At 41.1% G+C, this 23,191-nt stretch overlaps 1 protein-coding gene across 2 annotated transcripts in view; it reads right to left on the bottom strand.

The window, feature by feature from the left end:
* Positions 1 to 6,049: 6,049 nt before the first annotated feature.
* NSUN4 (NOP2/Sun RNA methyltransferase 4) overlaps positions 6,050 to 23,191 on the bottom strand; it is a 29,336-nt gene continuing 12,194 nt past the window's right edge. The window contains exons 4-6 of one of the 2 annotated variants that reach the window (XM_049879185.1): positions 20,450 to 20,610; positions 7,906 to 8,030; positions 6,050 to 7,293 (exon numbers count right to left, since the gene is read on the bottom strand). In XM_049879185.1, the coding sequence (XP_049735142.1) occupies positions 7,017 to 7,293; positions 7,906 to 8,030; positions 20,450 to 20,610 (563 nt within the window). In that variant the 3' untranslated portion in view covers positions 6,050 to 7,016. The remainder of the gene's footprint in view (positions 7,294 to 7,905; positions 8,031 to 20,449; positions 20,611 to 23,191) is intronic. The other variant, XM_049879187.1, reaches the window with a different exon arrangement.

Genomic DNA, 23,191 nt, shown 5'->3' with positions numbered 1-23,191 from the left:
CTTGGAGCAAAGGAGAATGAAGAACACCAAAGACACAAGGAAAATATTAGCCAAAGAGACAAAAGGGCCACAGAAATCAGAGACTCCATTAGCCTGAGACCAGAAGAGCCAGATGATGCCCAGCTACCACCAATGATGGCCCTGACAGGGAACACGACAGAGAGTCCCTGATGGAATGGGAGAAAAGTGTGAAGCAGAACTCAAATTCTAGTAAAAAGTCCAGACTTAATGGTCTGACAGACTGGAGGAACCCCTGACACCATGGACCCCGGAATCTGTTAACCTAGAATTAAAACCATTCCCGAAGCCCACTGTTCAGACAAAGATTAGACTGGACCATAAAACATAAAATACTACTTGTTAAGAGTGTACTTGTTAGTTCAAGCAGATACACGAGACCAGATGAGTAGCTCTTGTCTGGAGGCAGGATGAAAAGGCAGGAAGGGACAGGAGCTGGTTGGATGGACACAGGAAAGCCAGGGTAGAAAGGGCAAATGTGCCGTCACATTATAGGGATTGCAACTACTCTCACATAACAATATGTATATAAATTTTTGTATGAGAAGTTAACTTGAGCTGTAAACTTTCACCTAATGCATTAAAAAAAAAAAAAATCCCCTAAATCTTAAAACCAAACAATAGTTTAGATTAACTAGTAAAAAATGTCTGCCTTGAGTTACGCTCGTTTAAGAATTATCTATATGGGTTCAAATTGACAACACCAACTAGAAAGATTAGATAAGAACTTTAGGGGCAGTGGGTTTATGTTAATAGTGGAGAAACAACTCAGAAAAGGAGGGTGAGAATAGTTGCACAACTCAAAGAATGTAATCAATGTCACTGAATTGTATATGTAGAAACTGTTGAATTGGTATATGTTTTGCTGTGTATACTCCCAATAACAACAAAATAAATAAAATTTTACAATTAATAATTGCTAAAAAAAAAAGGACATCATTTCTTATCTCACAGTTTCTGTGGATCAGGAATTTGTACATGGTTTAGCTGGGCTGTCCACTTTACAGTCTCTCACAAGGCTGCAATCAAGGTGTTGACTGGGGCTGCCATCATCTTAAGGCTCAACCGGGGAAGGAGCCTCTTTCAAGCTCACTTATGTGGCTGTTGGCAGGATTCAGTTCCTTGAGGGTTGTTGGACTGAGGGCCTCAGTTCCTCAATGGCTGTTGGCTGGAGGCAGCCCTCAGTCCTTTGCCTGATGGCCCTTTCCATACGGCAAGCAAAGAGCAGAGCCAGAAAGAAAAGACCAGTAAGATAGAAGTCACAGTCTTTTACAACCCAATAATGAAATGACATCCCAACACTTTTGCCATATTCTGTTATTCTGTTCATTAGAAGCAAGTCACTAGGTCCAGCCCACATTTAAGAGGAGGGCATAAACCAGGAGGCAGGGGTCTCTGGAAGCCATGTCAGTAGCTGCCGGCCACACAGAGTAGTGTTTTGATCATGACAAGCAAGAATATAAATTAAGACCAAGTACATACATATGTATATGCGTGTATATACACACTAAAGCAAAATGCTTCACAGAAAAACATTTACCCTTACTATGCATGATACACTTTGGTATTTTCTATCCTCTTTCATTAAAAATAAGGAGCTGGTTTAGACCTGCTGTATCAGTCAAGATAGGCTAAGTTACATTCAATAACAAACAACACAAACTCTTAGTGGCTTAACACAAGTTATTTTTTACTCAGTGAATTATACATGTAGAAATTGAATTGGTGTATGTTTTGTTGTGTATATTTTCATCACAATTTTTTAAGGTTATTTTTCACGGTCACAACACATCTAATGCAGATCCCTAGGGCGCTCTGTTCATCATAGCCACTTAGACACTCACAGTGAAATAGGCTCTGTCTCAACATGTTCCCATGATCACTGTGGCAGGAATGACATGGCAAATCTGACAGTAACTTTTAAAGCTTTCATGGGGAAATGACAGGCATGGCTCCCACTAGCGTTTCATTGGCTAAAGCAAGTCACATGGTCATGCCCACTGCAGAGGAGAAGTAACTAGGTATTTGCGAAAATCCTAATGCTTACTATACCCACAAGGTTGATTTCACGACCATTGATGAATCACAGTTGTGATCTGTAGTTCTGAAAACACTAATTTAAAGGTTTCTTATGTTGATCTGCAATCTGGCTCCCAACTTCCTTCTCCTGGTCCCAGCTCTGCTCCTGGAGAGACTCAAAATACATCTATTCCCCGGCACACACACATCAGGACAGTCCTTTAAATATTTGGAGACAGCCTCTCTGTTCCCCATGTTTTCCCCTCTCTGGCATAATACTCCCAATCTCCCCAATTCTTCCTAGGATGAAATTTTCAGTTCCTTCTCCATCCTGGTCACTCTCCTCAGGATACAGGCCATTTGCCAACATAACTCCTAATAAATATGTCACCTCAAAATGTGGTCTAAGCAGCTTGGAGTTCAGCAATTTCCATTCACTCAGAGAGATAAGGGCTAAGTCTAAGGAGAGCACCAGCCGTCAGATGCATTTTCTGTTGAGCCGATTATTTCATTTCCTCATTCAGCAAAAACTGATTATTATATTCCCAGTGGGAGGCCCATAGAAATCTGATTAGATCATTTTCACACTTAAACTCCTGCAATGGCTTCCCATTACTCTTGGGATAAAATACCCACTCCTTCAAGCGCAAGGCCCTCTGCACTTGAGCCCTACCTGCTTCTCACAACCATTGCCTTCATTCATCTCTACCAGGTCCTGGAATACACTGTGCTCTTGCATGCCTCAGGGGCTTTGCATGACGTGTTCCCTCTGTTAGAGCACAGCCTCCCCCCCCCCCCCCCCCCCCCGCCACCCCACCACACCTCTCAGCTTCACTAACCTAACTCCTCCTCAGGTCTGTTTAAATAACTCTCCCTCCAGGCTATGTTAGCCAACCCCCTCCCTTCCCAGGTATATGCCCTTTACACTTCTCCTTTGCAGTACTCTGCTCACGTTTACTTATAAGTACTTGTCTCTTTCCCACTAGATTTTATGTCCCATGAGAACAAGGGCCTTGTCTGTCCTGCTTATCACTTTCACTAGTATCTAGGATTGGGTCTGGCACATAAAAAGTACTCAAATATGTGTTGACTGCCTAATATGTACCAAGCGAAGTGCTCAGGGTTAGGGAAGCCCTGAATAATTTCCAGTCTGGGGGTGGAAGTGGGAGAGAAAGCAAGCATGGAAAGAGCTATGTTCACAGTATAAACAGAGGGCTGTTGAGAGCAGAGAAGAGGGAACAACTCAATCTTCTTTAGAAGGATCAGAGAAGGCTTCCTAGAAATTTGAGCTAGGAAGAGGAGCAAAGGGAAAATGGCATTTAGACAGAAAAGACAACAAATGCATCCGTATAGCCTGTACTATACTCAGGCTATACTCAGGATGGATAAAGAATCTGAGAAAAGGGACCAGTGCTGGATGGCAGAAGATGAAAGAGGACCAATAGTCAGGAGCCAGGGAAGAATTTGGACTTGGTCCTGCAGGCAATGCAGAGAACTAACGACTGTAAGTAGGTGAATATGTCATATTTGGGTTTTTAACATATGTCAGTTATTTACTGCTGTGTAACAAAACACAGTGGCTTAGAACAATAACCAATTTATTTGCCCATGATTCTGGGTCAGCAATTTGGGCTGGTCTTGCCTGGGGTTACTCATGCAGCTTGGGTCATTTGACTGTTTGACTGAGGTTAGAAGATCTAAGATGGCATCCTTCACATGTCTCCAACAGGCTAACCTGGGTTTCTTCACATAGCAGTAGAAAAGTAGAATTAGAGAATTATTCTATATGTTGATGGTGATTGTGGTTATACTATTATAATTATCAAAATTCATCAAACTGTACATTCAAAATTGGTGAATTTTATTACACCTTCTCCTCACTTATTAACTGTCCTGTTATCTGACATTTTACATTTGCAACAGTAATAAAAAAATCTACTATGTGACTATTTGCACCTTAACATCGTATGTCTGGCAGTAATGAACACTGAGGTGTGAGGAGAGAGTAATGCTGGCTGATGGTTAAAGTTATGTGTCATCTTGGCTGGGCCGTGATTCTCAATGGCTTGGCAGTTATATAATGATGTTGTTTGGCAGTTGTATAATGATGTACTCATCCTCCATTTTTGCATGCTGCCAATTTTCACATAATGGCCTGGTCTTTGGAACCTAACCATGTTGATAAGTGAGGAGAGGGTGTATATGTAAATAATAACAAATAAAACAAAGGAAAAAAAATTTTAAGAAAGGGCATTGTCTTAGTTTCTTAGTACTGCTATAACAAAAACACCACAAGTAGGTGGCTTTAACAAACAAATTTATTTTCTCACAGTTAGAGACTAGAAGTCCAAATTGAGGGCACTGGTTATAGGGGAAGGCTTTATCTTTCTGTAGGCTCTGGGGGAAGATCCTTGTCTCTTTTTAGCATCTGTGCCCTGGTGATCTTCATGTGTTGGTCATGGCATCTACCTTCCCCCTTGGTGCTTCTTTGCCTAATCTGCTCTTTTTTTTTATCTCAAAAGTGATTGGTTTAAGACACACCCTACACTGATATGGCCTTATTAACGTAACAAAGAAAACTCTATTCCCAAACTGGATCACATCCATAGGTGTAGGGGTTAGGATTTACACAACATACTTTTAGGGGACAGTTCAATCCATAACAGGCATCATGCTACATTTAATCTTTTTGGACTAACTTTTTTTACTGAATATTTTATTGCTAAGATTCATCCATACTGTTATATATCAGTATAGTTCATTTGTTTTGATAGCTGCATAATATTTCACTGCGGGGACATTCCAGTTTATTCATCTGTTCTCTTGCTGATGGGCACCTGGGTTGTTCCCAGGTTTTTACTCTTGTGAATAGGGCTGCTACAAACATTCTTGTACATGTATGAGTTTCCCCTGGATTTATTCCTAGTGTTAGAATGACTGGGTTGTAGGGTACATGAATGTCCAATTACAGGGGTTGATCAAACAGTTTTCCAAACCAGTTCTCTGCTTTTCTAATCTGGGTTTGTCTATCTCCAGTCAGACTGAAAGCCCAGGGGCAAGAGACTGTCTCCTCTTGAATTACCACTGTTTAGCATTCTACTAGCAAAGGCTGGACACCCAGGCAGCCAAGGGCAAAAACACATGCATCTGAGGCCTCCCAGCCTCAGCAAATACAAGCACAAAGTAAACAGCTAACGGGGATCACCTGTCATATATGGAGGCTAGTTAGGGTCCTATCTTGGAAACCTTGGTGGTGTAGTGGTTAAGTGCTACAGCTGCTAACCAAGAGTTCAGCAGTTCAAATCCACCAAGTGCTCCTTGGAAACTCTATGGGGCAGTTCTACTCTGTTCTATAGGGTCACTATGAGTTGGAATCGACTTTTGTCGATTTTGGGTTTGTTTGATTTTTTTTTTGGTAGGGTCCTAGTCAGAGCACCAGCCAAGCTTCCTGGGGCTCCTAGCTTCACTTGACTTCAAATCTGAAAGGTCTTCCGGGGTACTTAAAATGCAAATCCCAAGAAAGGAGAAAGCTTAACCTCATCTAAAGTACTTCTCAGCTGACACCTCCAAATGAGGATTAGCAGGAAAGGCATAAAGGACAAAGGGAGTGGCAGAAATGAAGAAGAGGATAAGAGAATTAGAAAGAGCCAGGAAACCTTCAAGTATTCTAAAATTATGTACGAGAACCTGTTTAAAAAGAAAGATCTTTAAAAAAAAAAGACAGCAGTATCTGCGAGTGACCACAGTATTTTTTAATGTCTCTGCAATTAAAGGATTACCTTTTTTTGGCTAAAATTACAAAAACAACATAACTAGCATACAGTTGGTAAATGATGTAATGCTGTCCCTGAACACACACTGTGTGAGGTGAGGCCCTGTAACGTTGAGGCAAATCTGAGGGATTTCAGGGTGGTCAAAGAACTGGCACCAGAATTCAGCCACAGACCAGGAACCGAGAAAAAAAAAAAAAAAAAAAATATATATATATATATATATATATATATACATACATATATGTATATATATGTAACAAAACAAAACCAAAGACATTAGGAGATTCCAAGGTGTTCAGAAAGCAGGAGGATGACATCTGCCATTCCAAAGAATGAAGAGGGCTGATTATCTCCCACAGTCTCAATTGCTACATCTCCAGCAGCATCCTAGCTACTTGTCATACAGCAGGATCTCAAGGAATACTTGCTAGATGAATGAACAAAGGAAGAAACATACAAAAGAGTATGGTAGCCCTGTGGCAGGAGCAGCTTTCCTAGTCACATTTGGGCAGCAGTACTGGTGACAGCAGGAAGACTTGCTAGAATTATTTAGCTCAGAAGAGCTTTTTCAATGTGAGTAAGTAAGCAGATTGTACACTGGCTTAACATTTTTAGTTACTTGTTCCTTAATCAGATCATAGGCCATATGAAGAAATGAGGTAAGCTTGTTTGGGCCTATAGGCTGCTCCAGACTGGTCAGGTGGCTCTGTAACCAGAAGCCTGTAAGGAGGCTGAGGTTCTGGGATTTGGGCAACTAATCCTAGCAGTCAGTGCTCAGGAGCTGCTGGTACCAATGGAACCAACAGTACTTGGACTGACATGAGGCCTCCAACTATAGTATCAGCTCTGTGGAGCTTCAAAAATTTTTACTGACTAAAGGCTTCTTCCCAAGTTTGCAGCTTCATATGTAGCCAGGCTCACTGATTCCTCCTCTCAAGCCCCCAGTGGGGCAGGAACCTTTAGCATAGGCTTGGAGACACGTAGAGGGTAGGGCATGAATAGGTTAGAAACCTGCTGATGGTCCATAACTAGAAAGCAGGACAGAAAAACTCCCACTTTCTCTGCTGAAAACTATCTGCAGAAAGACTTGGATAGGATGCAGACAGGACCCGGAGTGCATCTCCACCACTGGTTTCACTTTCTGGTACCCTCCAACAGAGTACACTCTTTCTCTTCCTACACCAGGGCCTTAGGGACAGGGTGATACTATGTCAGTCTACGCAATTTGCAAAAGTACATAGGCCCAAAATTGGCCATGAGGTTTGGAATTACCAGCTCTCCCACCTGGCAGGATGGGAAGAAAAAGAATGTGTCCATGAAAAGCTTTCGGAAGTGAGTCAGGTCTTCAACCTGAACTTCAATGCTGTATTGATTGGCCAGGAGCTCGATGGTACCTTGCACCACATACTCATTCTGTAAGTGTGAGAGTGAACAGGTGGAATAGACAGCGTAGCCTCCTGGTTTGGTGGCAAGGAGTCCTGCCCTGAAATCAAAGAAAGAGACAGGCAGTGACTAGCGAGCTTCCCAGAAGTGGAAAGGCAACAGAGGGAGCTGGAAGCACAGAGAGGGGAGTCTACCGTGGGTGGGTAGCTAGGTCAGATGGCATCTGAAGTCCTTTTCACAATGACACTCCCTCAAAAGTCATTCTCAAGGCAGAGAACAACCCAACATTACTCCATGGGCTCTCCTCCAGGAAGCCTTCTTGAAACAATTCCCTGGCCTCTGGCTCCAGTTATGGACCAAACCCCAATGCTTGCTATGGACTGAGCACTTACCGCAGCCCTACAGAGCCTTGACCTCAGCAGCTATTTTTCAAAAATGTGCTGCTCACCATACTGGGAGTAGCATAGGGTAAGACAGTACAAGTGAACTCATATAGCCTGCCTTGGTATTTATATCCTACCAGACTGGACTTTTAAATTCCAGAAAAGAACCATCCCACAATGTCTTGTCTCCTTCAGACAGATCCCTACCCAGAAGACTCCCCTATGGGTCATGGTCTCCGCAAGAACTTCCAGTTTCTCAGCCCCCCAGTGACCAGACCCCTAGAGCACTCTGGCACAACATTCTGAGTTTTTGTAAATCTACCACTCACGCAAGAAGCTGCACTTGCAGCAGAGGCAAAATCTGACGCTCCTTCTTCCTCGACCGTTGAAAGATGTTGTTCTCTTCCTCGTGAAGGGAGTGGCGGTCTGTGGTACAGGGCACATCTACCAGAACCTGCCAAAGGGTGTTAAAGGGAAAGTGTTAGAGCTCCCTACAAGCTCCTCCTCCTTAGGCCCAGGCTGTTTTAGGCCGCTGGCCTTGGAGGTTTTGTGGAGTGCTGCCTTTGCCTGTTCCTCCATTGCAGAGTACCTGACAAGGCTTCTAATTTTAACCTGGTAAGCAATTGAGAAATAATGAGTGGGGAAATAGTATATTTGGGTATATTCATGGCTGATCAAAAGACAAAAAACAGACAAAATATTCAAAAAAAAAAAAGTCCTATATTTACATTTCAAAAAAGTAAAAACATCTACAGAAAAGATATGTTTAGTTAAGCACAAACTCCAAGTAAATTAAGAGTGTCCCAGTGTTCAATACTCTGATGTATTCCTAGGCTACATGAGTTTACAGAGTGCATACAGAATAAGGGAAATAATGATCGCCTTGTACTCTGGGCTGGTCAGGTCATATCTCAAGAACTGTACTGGGGCTGGTCTTCACAGGGAAAAGAGATATTAACTAAATGGAGATGCCAAAGGAAGAGCCACTGGGATGTTCTAGAAACCACACAGTAGAAGAAATGGGTATCTTCTGTTTCCAGCAATGTAGTAAACTAGATATCCTAAAAACCCTGGTAATAGGCTGCATAAAATATATTTTTTTAAATACTTAAAATGCATAGCTCATAGAAAATCAGAAATCAAAGAAAAGGCAAGAGCACAAATCCAGAGAAGGATGCAGGAGCTGAGGCCTATCCCTAGTTATTCAAAGCCTTAGGGAACAGGAAACAGGGCCATGAGCCCCCTCAATGTTAAGAACTGGAATGGAAACTCAAAACAAAGCCAAAATCCTCAAAGGGCTACATGCTCAATCAAAGACTGAACTAGAAAAAAAAAATTCAACCCACAAAGGAAGATGACAAGAGAACTTGGTTGTTTTAGCTTTAACTCTGGGCAAAAAGAAAAAAAGAAAGAAGTCTCCCCTGAGAATTTGTAGCCACTTACGTATGGGGTTCAAAATCATACCACTTGCATGATCCAGAAAACCTCATATTGAGTAACAAATGGTCCTGGACTGAGAGGTCCTCCAAGCACCGTCGGAAGCAGATGCACATCAAGCCTCAAACCAGGGATCTTGTAACTAACTAACTAGGCATGATCAAAAGCTGACAATAAACACAATCGGGTTTTTCTACTTCTAATAAAGGCAGAATAGCTTGTTGCAGACAGCCCTCCTGCTCAGCGCTAGAAATACTTGACAAAAAAAACTTTTTTTTAATCTATTTGAAATCATCAGCAATCTCCCAAGACAGCAAGAACCTGAGGGGCTAAGATTAAGATCCCAGAGAGGAAAAAGTACAGGGAGGTGAGCAAGAGAAATTCAGCTCTACCGTGATAGCTGAGAAGCCCTGGTGGCACAGTAGTTAAGAGCTTGGCTGCTAAGCAAAAGGTCAGCAGATCGAATCCACCAGCCTCTCCTTGGAAACCCTATGGGGCAGTTCTACTCTGTCCTGTCGGGTCACTATGAGTCAGAATTGACTTGATAGCAACAGGTGATAGCTGGGAGGCCGAGAAATTGAATAGGATTTCCACTTGTCTTAAGGGGTTAGGGGACAAAAACCGGAGTTCAGAGTCTACACCAAGGAGCAGGGAGTCCTAGTAAAAAACACCTTACGCCTTGAGTTGGACCTCAGAAATTTGATACCCTAGATGTAAAGGTAAGCTAGAAATAGAACAGCTTTCACAAAATCCAAATTTGAATCAGCCTAATTTCTGACTGAATTAAGATGACATGTCCTGATGATGTTAACTATCTGCCAGAAGCAAAATAAAATCCCCTCTAGAGGAAGATAAGACCATTCAGAGCCTTAGATTATCTTTACAATTTTCATATACAATGTCTGGTATTCAACAAAAATATTATTAATCTTGTCTCCTGAGACAAAACCAAATGACCAAAAACTAAGAAGAAAAAATAGACAATAGAAACAGATCCGTAGGAGATTCAGATATTGGAATTATCAAACATAGTCTTTGAAACAATCATGGTTAATATATTCAAGAAATAAGAAAAAATGATTATTAAAAATCAGAGGAAATCCTGAAACTGGAAAATAACTGAAACTAACAACTCAAGAGATGTATTTAACAGCGTATCAGACATAGCTGAAGAGGACTGGTGAATCAGGTCCAAAGAAAGTATTCGGATTGAAAGTGAGAGAAAAAGGAGTGGAAAATGCAGAACAGGGTATAAAATATATACGTAACATAGTGAAAAAAAACTAACATACATGTAATTATCGTTGTTAGTGCCGTCTAGTCGGTTCCTACTCATAGCAACCCCTACATACAACAGTATGAAACACTGCCCAGTCCTGCACCATCCTCACAATCGTTGCTGTGTTTGAGCCCATCATTGCAGCCACTGTGTCAATTCATCTCACTGAGAGTCTTCTCTTTTGCTGACCCTCTACTTTATCAAGCATGATGTCCTTCTCCAAGGACTGGTCCCTCCTAATAACACGTCCAAAGTATGTGAGATGATGTCTCACCATCCTCGATTCTAAAGAACATTCTGGCTGTAATTCTTCCAAGACAGATTTGTTCATTCTTCTGGCAATCATGGTATATTCAATATTCTTTGCCAACACCATAATTCAAATGTACCAGTTCTTTGGTCTTCTTTATTCTTTGTCTAGCTTTCGCATGCATATGAAGTGATTGAAAATACCATGGCTTGGGTCAGGCCCACCTTAGTCTTCAAAGTGACATCTTTGCTTTTTAACATCTCTTTGTGAAGTTGGAAGAGGTCAGACAACACCCTTGCCAAGTCATTTTTATGCTGACTAAAGCTGAAAATATACATACACCCTATGACTCAGCAAATGAACAGAAGTATGTACATAAAAGCACCAAGAATGTTTATAGCTGTGTTGTTGTAATAGCCCCAAATTAGAGACAATCCAGTTGTCTATCCCAAGTACCCAACCCACCCAGAACAGATAAATTGCTATATATGTATACAACGGGATACAATAAAGCAACAACAGTGAACAATCCACTGCTACAGGGAACTGCATGGATCAATCTCACAAATACAATGTTGAGAGAAAAAAGTCAGTCTCAAAAGAGTACACATTGTAAGACTGGAAAACTAATCCATGGTTTTAGAAGTCAGAACAGTGATTACTCAAGGAAGATGGGGGTTTCAGAGATGCTGGTAATGTTATATTTCTTGAAAGGGTGGTAATAACACACAAGTATTTCACTTTGTGAGAATTCTTTAAGTAGTACACTAATAATTTGATCACTTCTGTTTTATACTCAAATAGAAGACTTATTAGAAAATTATAACAGGTAACAAAAATAACCACAAAACTTAATAACAAGCCTCCTTGAACAAGAGTCATCAGAAACAACAAACAGTAGAATTAAACCCCCAAACAGTTTAGATATTAAAATTATTCAGTAAAAATTAAAATGTAAACCTTCCTAAATACAAAAGAAATCCCTGGGTGGTGCAAAAGTTAACACACTTGGCTGGTAACTGAAATGGTGAAAGTTCGAGTCTACCCAGAGGTATCTTGAAAGGAGGCCCTGGTGAACTACTTTAAAAAAATCAGCCATTGAAAACTCTATGGAGCATAGTTCTACTCCGACACACATGGGGTCACCATGAGTTGGAGCTGACTCACCATGAGCTGGAGTTAATTCAATATGAAAAAATCATTTATTTCTTCAAGCAACAACAAGAAAAAATTAAAAGAAGAACAAAAGAACAAAGAAGAGACCACGCAGTGAAGGAAACACAGTAAATAAAATACATACAGTAAAATAGCTTGACAGGGCTGAGACTGAGACCAAATGCATCAGTGGCAACAAGTGCTTACGAAAGCAATTAAAAGAATAAAATTTACAAATTGGCTCACAAAGCAAAAACCAACTCTATGCAGTATACTAGCAAAACATCTAAAATGAAGTGATTCAACAAGGCTAAATGTAAAGGGATAGGCAAAGGCATAAACGCACTGTATTAAAAAAAAAAAAAAAAAGGTGAGTGTGGGGCGGGGGAGAAAAAGTGAAAGTCTTCTTGCCATAAATACAAAGCACTCTGGGGACCTGTCCTTACTTTTTTCAGCTGATGGCCAGGTGGAGCTCAGGAAGGGATGGAGTCACCAAGAGTGTATGGAGCCCTGAGGTAGCATTCTGCTCTGCATCTAAAGTGTTTAATACTTGCTTAAAACATAGCAGGCTGTATACAACTATTTATTAAACGAATTAAGGAAAAAATCTTCAGGACATCAAAACTATTTTCATGTGTCTGAAGAAAGCTCATTCCATATTGTTCCAGAGGTCATTCCTATGATCGATGAAGGCAATAAAGAAAAATAATAATGATAAGGATTGTGATGACGATGGTAATATTGAACGCTTTCTATATGCCATACACAATTTACACGCATTCTTACTTTATCTTCATCTATGGGATAGATACTACTATTATCCTTAATTTATGGATAAAGTATCTGAAGCTTAACCAAAAGGTTAAGTAACTTCCCAAACTTTTCTGGAGTATAAGTGATGGAGTCAGGACTCTAATCCAAGCAGTGTGACTCTAAAATCCCTGCACTCAACCACACATCACACGATCTACAGATTTTAGTTCAATAAGAGGAAGAACTTTCTAACATCAGAGGTATTCAAAAACAGAACCTCAGTGGGCCCCCTGTCGATGGAAGTGTGCAAGCACAAGCTGAGAAATTATAATGGCTATCACTGGCCTAATCTTCACCACTAGGTAGTGTGTCAAGCACTCTTCCTCCGGGCTTTTCTTATTGAGTCATCCCAATAATATTCTCTGTTTCACAAATGAAGAGACTGAAGTTCAGCGAGATCAAGTAGCTTTGCTGAGGTCAGTGTTATGGGTTGAATTGTGTCCCCCCAAAATATGTATTGTAAATCCTAACCCCTATACTGGCTTTTTTCTTATGTAAATGAGGTAATATTAGTATAGGATGTGTCCTAAATCAATGTCTCTTGAGATATAAAAGCAGATTAAGCTAGCAAGCAGAGATAGGGGAAGACAGATGCCACCCCTGGGGAACAGTAGCTAGAAAGAGACAAGAGCCTTTCTCCAGAGCCAATAGAGAAAGCCTTCCTCTAGTGCCAGCATTCTGAATTCAGACTTATAGCCACCAAACCATGAGAAAATAAATTTGTTTGTTAAAGCTACTCACTCGTGGTATTTCCGTTATAGCAACATTAGATAACTGGACAGAATTTGGTACCAGGAATGGGTGCTGCTCTAACAAATATGTAAAATATGGAATGATTTTGGAAATGGGTAATGAGTAAAGGCCGGAAGAGCTTCAAGGTACCCAACAGTAAAAGCCTATACTGCCTCGAACAGACTGTTGGTGGAATTATGGACGTCAAAGGCAATTCTGGTGAGGATTCGGAAGTGAGGAGAGCTACAGAGAAAGTCTCTATCATCTTAAGAATACATATGGTGCCAGCAACAGAATGTTGCCAGACATGTGGACATTAAAGGTGCTTCTGGTGAGGCTTTAAAAGAAAATGATGAACGTGTGATTGGACAATGGAGGAAGGATAATGCTTTTTATGCAGTGGCAAAGAACTTGTCTGAATTATGTTCAAATGTTTGGTGGAAGGTAGAACTTGTAAGAGATAAACTTGGATATCTGGCTGAGGAGATTCTAAGCAAGATCTTAAAGGGGCTGCATTGTTTCTCTTTGCCACTTACAGTAAAATGTGAGAGGAAAGAGATGGACTTAAAATAGAATTGTACAAAATGAAAACAAAACTTAAAGACTTGGAAAATTCTGTTGTACAAACTCAGGACACATGTTCTAGAATTTTTACCAAAGATGTGGCTACACAGTTTTTCTTAAAGAAATTAAGCCTGTGACTGATGAATCTAACCCAACTACCACAGCAGAAAACCCATCAGCTTAGACTGAAGGGGACAGAGACAGGATGAAAGGAAGGAAAGCTGTCTGCCTTTTGGAATTCTACAGGCAGGAAACAGACCAAAGGAGTTATATCCGTTGTCCTCCAAGAAAACAAAAGGACCATCCATAGACCAGCTTGAGATCAAGCAGAGCCATAGCCTCCTAAGTTTCAACCAACTCCACCAACTTGATTCTGGAGTATGGGGCTGCCATTCAAGTTGACCAACAGGATGGGGCACCACCCAAAGCTGAGGCAGTGTAATTGCCATGTGTAAGGGACAGAAGAATGAAGCCTGCCAGAGCAGAGAGGGTGGAGTTGCCACTCAGACGGATTAGGACAATGGGGTCTCCCAAAGCCTAGGGAGCGAAGTTGCCGTCCCAGTGTGCCTAGAAGGTGGGGCTGAAGCCCAGGGCCAAAGGGTCTCCATTCAGAATCCAGAGACCATGGCCAACACCCACAGCCTTGAGGGCAGGGTCATTGCCTAGATGGTTCTAGAGAACAGAAGATGATTTTCAAGCCTTGAAAACTAGGGTAATTTGTTCTGCTAGGTGTTGGACTTGCTTGGTGCCCGCTCTCATTTTTTCCCTCCAATTTCTCCCATTCATAATGTGAAAGTTGGAAACAAAGAAGGATCTATACTTGGAAAATACGGCCTTGGTGATGGAAACAACACCAGAGAACCAGAGATTGCGCGATAAAATTTTGCAAGACCAACAACTTATTCATTGCAAATACCTTTTTTCAACAACAGAAACGGCAACTATACACGTGGACTTCACCAGATGGAAAACACAGAAATTAAATTCACCACATCTGCGGAAAGAGACCGTGGAAAAGCTCCACATCATCAGTCAGAACAATGCCAGGGGCCGACTGCAGAACAGACCATCAATTGCTCCTACGCAAGTTCAAGATGAAGCTAAAGAAAATTGAAACAAGTCCATAAGAACCAAAATACAACCTTGGGTATGTCCCACTTCAATTTGGAGACAATCTCAAGAATAGATTTGAAGCATTGAACACTAATGACTAAAGACCAGACGAGTTGTAGGATGACATCAAGTTCATCATACATGAAGAAAGCAAAAGGTCACTGTCTTAGTCATCTAGTGCTGCTATAACAGAAATACCACAAGTGTATGGCTTTAACAAACATAAACTTACTCGTGATGATGATGATCTCACCGTTTAGGAGGCTAGAAGTCCAAATTCAGGGTGCCAGCTCTAGGGGAAAGCTTCCTCTCTCTATCGGCTCTGGAGGAAGGTCCTTTTCTCCTCTCAACATCTGTGTGTGGGCATTCCTTAGAGATTTCCATGTATCTTGGCATCAGTCTTCCCCTGGGTCTAGTAGTTTCTCAGCTCTGAAATCCGAAGTCCAAAGAACACGCTCTGTTCCTGGTTCTACTTTCTTGGTAATATTGAGGTCACTCTCCTCTCTGCTCAATTCTCTCTTTTGTATCTTAAAAGAGATTGACTCAAGATATAACCTAATCCTTTAGATTGAGTCCTGTCTCATTAACATAACTGCCTATAATCCTGTCTCATTAACACCATAGAGGTTAGGATTTACAACACACAGGATAATCATATCAGATCACAAAATGGTGGAAAACCACACAACACTAGGAATCATGGCCTAGTCAAGTTGACACACATTTTTGGGGGCCACAATTCAATTCATAGTAGTCATTAAAAAGACAGGAAAGAAAGAAAAGACCAAAATGGACGTCAGAAGAGGCTCTGAAACTTGCTCTTGAATGTAGAGTAGTTAAAGTGAACGGAAGAGGCCCCTGGACTTTCTCTTAACCCAGAACTAAAACCATTCCCAAAGCCAACTCTTCATACAAAGATTAGACTGGACTATAAAACATAAAATGATACTTGTGAAGAGTATCAAGTAGGTAAAAAAAAAAAACGTGATTAAATGGGCAGCTCCTGTCTGGAGGTGAGATGAGGAGGCAGAAAGGGACAGGTGCTGGTTGAAAGAACAAGGGAAATCTGGGGTGTAAAGGAGGAGTGTTCTGACATATTATAGGAATAGTAACTAGGATCACATAACAATGTGTGTATAAATTTTGTATGAGAAGCTAACTTGACCTGTAAATTTTCACTTAAAGCACAATAAAAATAAAGTGAATGGAAGAAATGATGAAGTAAAAGAGCTGAACATAAGATTTTAAAGGGTGGCTTGAGAAGACAAAGTAAAGTATTATAATGAAATGTGCAAAGATCTGGAGTTAGAACACCAAAAGGGAAGAACACGCTCAGCATTTCTCAAGCTGAAAGAACTAAAGAAAAAATTCAAGCCTCGGGTTGCAATATTAAAGGATTCTATGGGCAAAATATTGAATAACACAGGAAGCATCAAAAGAAGATGGAAGGAGTACACAGGGTCACTATACCAAAAAGAACTGGTTGATGTTCAACCATTTCAGGAGGCAGCATATGATCAAGAACTAATGGTATTGAAGGAAGAAGTCCAAACTACACTGAAGGCCCAAAAAAAAGGGCAGTTGGCGAAAAACAAGGCTCCAGGAATTGACAGAATACCAATTGAGATGTTTCAATAAATGGATGCAGTACTGGAGGTGTTCACTCCTCTATGCCAAGAAATTTAGAAGACAGCTGCCTGGCAAACCAACTAGAAGATATCCATGCTTGTGCCCATTTCAAAAAAAGGTGATCCAACAGCATGTGGAAATTATCAAACAATATCATCAGTATCGCACACAAGTAAAATTTTACTTAACATAATTCAAAAATGCTTGCAGCGGTACATCAACAGGGAACTGCCAAAAATTCAAGCCAGATTCAGAAGACAAGAGGGGTATCTTTGCTGATGTTTGATGGATCTTGGCTGAAAGCAGAAAATACTAGAAAGATGTTTACATGTGTTTTATTGATTATGCAAAGGCATTCAACTCTGTGGATTATAACAAATTATGGATAACACTGTGAAGAACAGGAATTCCAGAATGCTTAATTGTACTCAAGAGGAACCTGTACATTGACCAAGGGAATACTGCATGGTTCAAAATCAGGAAAGGTGTGCATCAGATACTTATTATCAGATACTTATTCAATCTGTATGCTCAACAAATAAACTGAGAAGCCAGACTATCTGAAGAAGAAGGTGGCATCAAAATTGGTGGAAGAATTATTAACCTTCGATATGCAGATGACACAACCTTGATTGTTGAAAGTAAAGAGGACTTGAAGCACTTACTGATGAAGATCTAAGACTACAGCCTTCAGTATGGATTACACCTCAACATAAAGAAAACTAAAATCCTTACAACTGTCCTGGTAGTATTAGGCATAATAAAACTTATCTTCTATTGTCTTACATACTTAAAAGGCAAAAGAAGGCCTCGAGCTAAAATGCTGATGTACACATAGTCTGCTCATTTCGACAATGGGATTGATAAGAACACAACTCTTACTGGAGATCCTCATGAAGAACCAGATGGTTTCTGGTAGAAAAATCTGAGTTTAAAGAGCCTGCCATGGCCACCATCTAGGAGCTCGACTAAGTCCAGGTATTGATCATCGATGTATTATCTCCAATTTCTGATCAAAACGAGGGAATGATTTAGGAGATAATATTGGAGCCATTATTCCCTGTCCTGGAATGTGACCCAGATGGACCTGGACTCACAAGGAACCACAAGGACTCACACTGACATATCAACTGGGCCCTGAGGTACAAAGACAATAGCTAGGACAATCTTGGAAAACATCTTTTAGGGAACTTTTCACATAAACAAATCATTAAAAAACACAGGACTAAAAGACCCACATACTCTCCACTCTTATCTTTTTCTGTTAACATTTAGTGAATAGTAAAATTTCTTGGACCAGTGAGGACCCTCCTGACTGTCATTACTGAAAGAAAGACAAGTAAAAATGTAGAATCACATTGATTTGGCAGTTTCTAGTCAATCTGTGTAAAGGGGAAGCTTTCAGTGGTTTTGTCCATTTGTAATGTTAACATATACTGATGACTTTGTAACATTCCTCAGACTCGGACAGACATGGCTCTAGCAGCATGCTTGTCTGTTTTCCCACTCTTGTCTATTCTGTACTATTTCCTGGACTCGGGCAGACATGGTTCTGGCAGCACGCTTGTTCGTTTCCCACTTTTGCCTTTTTGAATATATGCCAAATAAAACCTTCCTTTTTGCTTTACTAAAAAAATAGAAAACTTAAAAAATCCTCAAAACTGGACCAATAAGCAACATCATGATAAAAGGAGAAAAGATTGAAACTGTCAAGGATTTCATTTTACTTGGATCCACAATCAACACTCATGGAAGCAGCAGCCAAGAAATCAAATGATGTATTGCACTGGGCTAATCTGCTTCAAAAAGACTTCGTTTAAGTGTTGAAAAGCACAGATGTCACTTAGAAGACTAAGGTGTGCCTGACCCAAGCTATGGTATTTTCAATCGGCTCGTACACCTGCACGAGCTGGACAATGAATAAGGAAAACCGAAGAAGAACTGATGCCTTTGAATTATAGTGTTGGCAAAGAATATTGAATATATCATGGACTGCCAGAAGAATGAACAAGTCTGTCTTGGAAGAAGTACAGCCAGAGTGCTCCTTGGAAGTGAGGATGGTGAGACTTCATCTCACATACTTTGGACATGTCATCAAGAGGGACCAGTCCCTGAAGAAGGACATCATGCTTGGTATGGTATAGGGCCATCAAAAAAGCAGAAGACCCTGGACTAGATGGATTAATTCACACTGTGGCTGCAACAATGGGCTCAAACATAGTAATGATTGTGAGGATGGCGCAGGACTGAGCAGTGTTTCATTCTGTTGTGCACAGAGTCACTATGAGTCAGAACCAATTTGACCACACCTAACAACAACAACCATCTTATGCCTGTTACACCATTGTACTTTGGAAGCAGATAACTTGTATTCTAGATTCCATTTCCAAGATGGAATACACCTAAAGTCTCACCCATATTTGATTTAGATGATTCAGAAGATGAGATGTTGGACTTGGGGTTGATTTAAGACTTTTGGAATGGTGTGATAGGGTAAATGTGTCTTCTATGCAGGGAGGACATGAATGGGGGGGCAAAGGGTAGAATATTACGAATTGAAATGTAGCATTTCTGTTATAGCAGCACTAGATATAACTAAGACAGGCAGTAAGTGGCAGCTCTTTGACACAGAAACAGGTTAGGCTGACAGCAGAGGTCATGCTCTCTCCACTCTGTTCTGCTGCTTCCACGTTAAGAAACCTGAAGAGAGGATTCGACACAGAAAGGACACATGTCTCTCAGGCCTGTCCAAGACACTATGAACCTTGGTCTTTCTTTCAATTTCTTAAAGTGGCTGAGACAGGACGGTGAGAACAAGATGGCAGATAACAAGACAGAGACAGCAGAAGTATATATTTTGAATAAATATTTTTAGAATATGCCAATTAAAAGAAAATACAAATGACTTAAACATATGAAAAGACTTCTGGCATCATTCTTTATAAGAAAATGTAAATTAAATACTATGAGATTGGCAAAAACCAAAAAGTTTGACACCTGTGCTGTCAGGATGTAGGAAAATGATACTCTGATTAATTGCCAGTAGGAATGAAACTAGCTTAGCTTTCACAGAAAATTATTCAGCAATCTCTATCGAAATCTTAAATGCACTTAAACTGTTATCCAACAATTATACTTCAAAGACTTTGTTCTGAAAACATACCTGCACTTGTTGGAAATTACGTGAGTTCCAAGATAACCAATACATCATTACATGGCCCAGCCATATAATGGAATACTCTGGAGCTATTAAAGAGAATGAAGCAGTTCTATAGGTATTAAAAGAATTGAACCCCAGGATACGTTAAGAAATTTACAAAAATACAAAGTTCTGAAGAGTATGTACAATATACTATCATTCCTATTTAAAAAAAAAATACACACACATTTATATTTTTATATACAAAGAATATTATCTCAAAGGATACAAAAGTGTTATCTGTAAAGAGGGGAAGTAGATGGTTGGGTGGCAGGAGTAAGAGGGGAAACTTACTTTTCACTGGGTACCCTTTTGTGCCTTCTGACTTTTACACCATGTGCTGTATTAATATTCAAAAGTAAGTAAACCAAACTTAATACTACTTATCTTCATGAGGGTCTCTGAGCGACCAAGTGACTTGGAAAGTAAAATAAACCTAATAACTTTTTCTTTTCCACCGGGTCAGGTTCAAACTCTTTTTGTTGCTAACTGTCTCGAAGGAAGGCAGCAATCATTCATCTAAGCTGAACTGACAAACCTGCAGATGGCTGTTTTCTCCCTGTCACCCATGGAGAGCTGACCAGGTCCAGAAACAGCTCTACATTCTCAAACACAGAGGCTGGGCCCTACCCCTCGGGCCTCGGGCCAGGATGCAGAGGCCACATTCAGCGGGCTGGGTGTCCTAGGTCAGGAATCACTCACCCGATCATAGGTGTCTCCCTCCAGTTCTCCCCACTTCCTGCCATCGCATGAGGTAACTCGAACTCGACTCTCATCCCTGATATCTTCAGGCACATAGCTATGAAGGACCTTCTGTAGTCTGCCTGTTCGGGAAGTGGAGAGATCATTGGCAGCGAGATTGCCTGTGGGAATAAAGAAATTTCAGTGACCATGGCCCAACAAAACAGTCTACCAACAATAGCACTGATGGAGAGTTAGACCAATCCCCAGGCATAGCCAATCAATGCCAATCCCAGGGGCACGTTAAAGAGGAGACATTTATTATGTGCATGGCACAGTACCAGACACTCTAGAGCAGGGGTTGCAAAGGCAAACACCTACAGGTGCCAGAAAGATTATGTAAATAAATAAAGCAGACCAGGTGAGAATATTTCTAAAGAAATATACTCTCTCCCACTTTTCTTGAAACATGTGACTCTCTTCATCTTTGGTAGACATATTTGGTTATTTACCCATAATTTATTCTCCTCTTACTCCTGATTTTATTGGGAGGGGCCAACGTGCCCCCAATAAACTATTATTTCCCACCCTCCTTTTACAGCGGGGTATGACTATACAGCTAAGTTCTGATCAATGAGTTATATTCTGTGGAATTTCTGGGAAGATGTTTAAAAAGAGCTAACACAATTGGGAGATGTGCCTCTTTTGTGCAGTCCTTTCCTCCAGCCTAGAATTTGAATGTGATGCCTGGAGTTCCAGAAGCCATTTTGGACTAGGAGGTAATTCTGAGGATGGAAGCCAGCAACAAAATTAGCTTCAAAAAGACAAGTCCCTGAGCCTCTATACCAGCCCAAGACTCCCTATAACCAAGCTTCTCTTATGTAAGAGAGAAATAAACTTTTTTAAAAATTTAAGCCACTGTTCGTCTGGGGTCTTAAACGCTAGCAAGCGGCCATCTAAGATGCATCAACTGGTCTCAACCCACCTGGATCAAAGGAGAATGAAGAACACCAAAGACACAAGGTGATTACGAGCCCAAGAGACAGAAAGGGCCACATGAACCAGTGACTACATCATCCTGAGACCAGAAGAACTAGATGGTGCCCAGCTACAACCGATGACTGCCCTGACAGGGAACACAACTGAGAACCCCTGAGGGAGCAGGACAGCAGTGGGATGCAGACCCCAAATTCTCATAAGACCAGACTTCATGGTCTGACTGAGACTGGAAGGACCCTGGTGGTCATGGCACCCAGACCTTCTGTTGCCCCAGGACAGGAACCATTCCCGAAGCCAACTCTTCAGACATGGATTGGACTGGACAATGGATTGGAGAGGGATGCTGGTGAGGAGTGAGCTTCTTGGATCAGGTGGACACTTGAGACTATGTTGGCATCTCCTGCCTGGAGGGGAGATGAGAGCGTGGAGGGGGTTAGAAGCTGGCGAAAAGGACACGAAAAGAGAGACTGGAGGGAGAGAGCGGGCTGTCTCAGTAGGGGGAGAGTAATTGGGAGTATGCAGCAAGGTGTATATGGGTTTTTGTGTGAAAGACTGACGATTTGTAAACTTTCACTTAAAGCACAATAAAAGTTATTAAAAAAAAAATTTAAGCCACTGTTATTTGGTTTTTCTGTTGTATGCAACTAAACCTAATACTAACATTCACCATCTATCTTTCCCTTTCCCTTTTCTGACAGACATGAGTTCAAGAAATGCCTCACTTTGTTCTTAGCTCTATAACAAGAAAAATATTATTGCAAGCTTGATGATAAATGGCGATTGACACCTTGGCCTCAGAGTCAAGGAGTGATGGGGAGGGATGTGAACTGTGGTGAAGAACTGAGGAGCACATACCTAATTTCATAGGAGTGGTCACTACTAAGATCCAGCTTAGGGTTGCCACAAAGAAATACAGGTCAAATTTTGAGGACACTCAAAGTACAAACTTTGCACTAGAGAGATTTTTAGCAGGATATGGACTAAAAACAGAGAACCTGGGGTGCATTACAGTTCTACTTCCAGCTCATGTAAGATTTATGTTACTTAATCTCTCCAAAGCTCAGTTTCCCCTCTCCATAAAATATGAGGGTTAAGCTAGGAAAACTCCAAGTTTCCTTTCTGCCCTGATATTCTGTGATTCTGTCTTTCTGGGATCAAGAAGTCACTTGGGTGAGAAGCTGGGATGAGGGCAGGGTGCTCGTAATTCAACACTCCTTAGAAGAGCAACTCTCAGTCACTTCTTTGCCCTTCTCCTTCCTCTTAGTTCATGTTTCTCCTCTTCCAAGTAACCCTACCCTCATTCATACCCCTTCTGATGGATTCCCACTGCAACGTCAGGTCGGCACAGCCCAGCATACAGGCTGAACTCTCTTGCATTAGACTCGTTAAGCCATCTTAACATCTCTTCTCCTCTCCCTCTAGAATTCCAGAAGGCTGAAACCAAGTGTGCCCCTCTCTGAACCACCCGTAGGGCCTACTATGAGGCTGGAGGCTAACTGAAACTGTGTAAACTGGAGAAGAAAGGCCAACAACAGAAAAGCTCAGACACATGGCAAGAGAAGTCTGGCAGAATTCCTAGGTGGGTGTGAAAACCACAGCCCCCTTGTGGATATTTCTCAGGTTGTCAAAAAAAAGAATACTGCCTATTTTAAGGCAGAATGTTGGCCAGTGGATACCTGAAGTGAGCACTCACAGTACACGTGGACCATGCTGGGCTACACTACGCGATGAATAAGACTTGGGCCTGTCCTCAAGGAATTCACA

The sequence above is a fragment of the Elephas maximus genome, chromosome 3 (genome assembly GCF_024166365.1).
Source record: "Elephas maximus indicus isolate mEleMax1 chromosome 3, mEleMax1 primary haplotype, whole genome shotgun sequence".
NCBI classification, from domain to species: domain Eukaryota; kingdom Metazoa; phylum Chordata; class Mammalia; order Proboscidea; family Elephantidae; genus Elephas; species Elephas maximus.
This window is presented reverse-complemented; position numbering and strand designations above follow the sequence as displayed.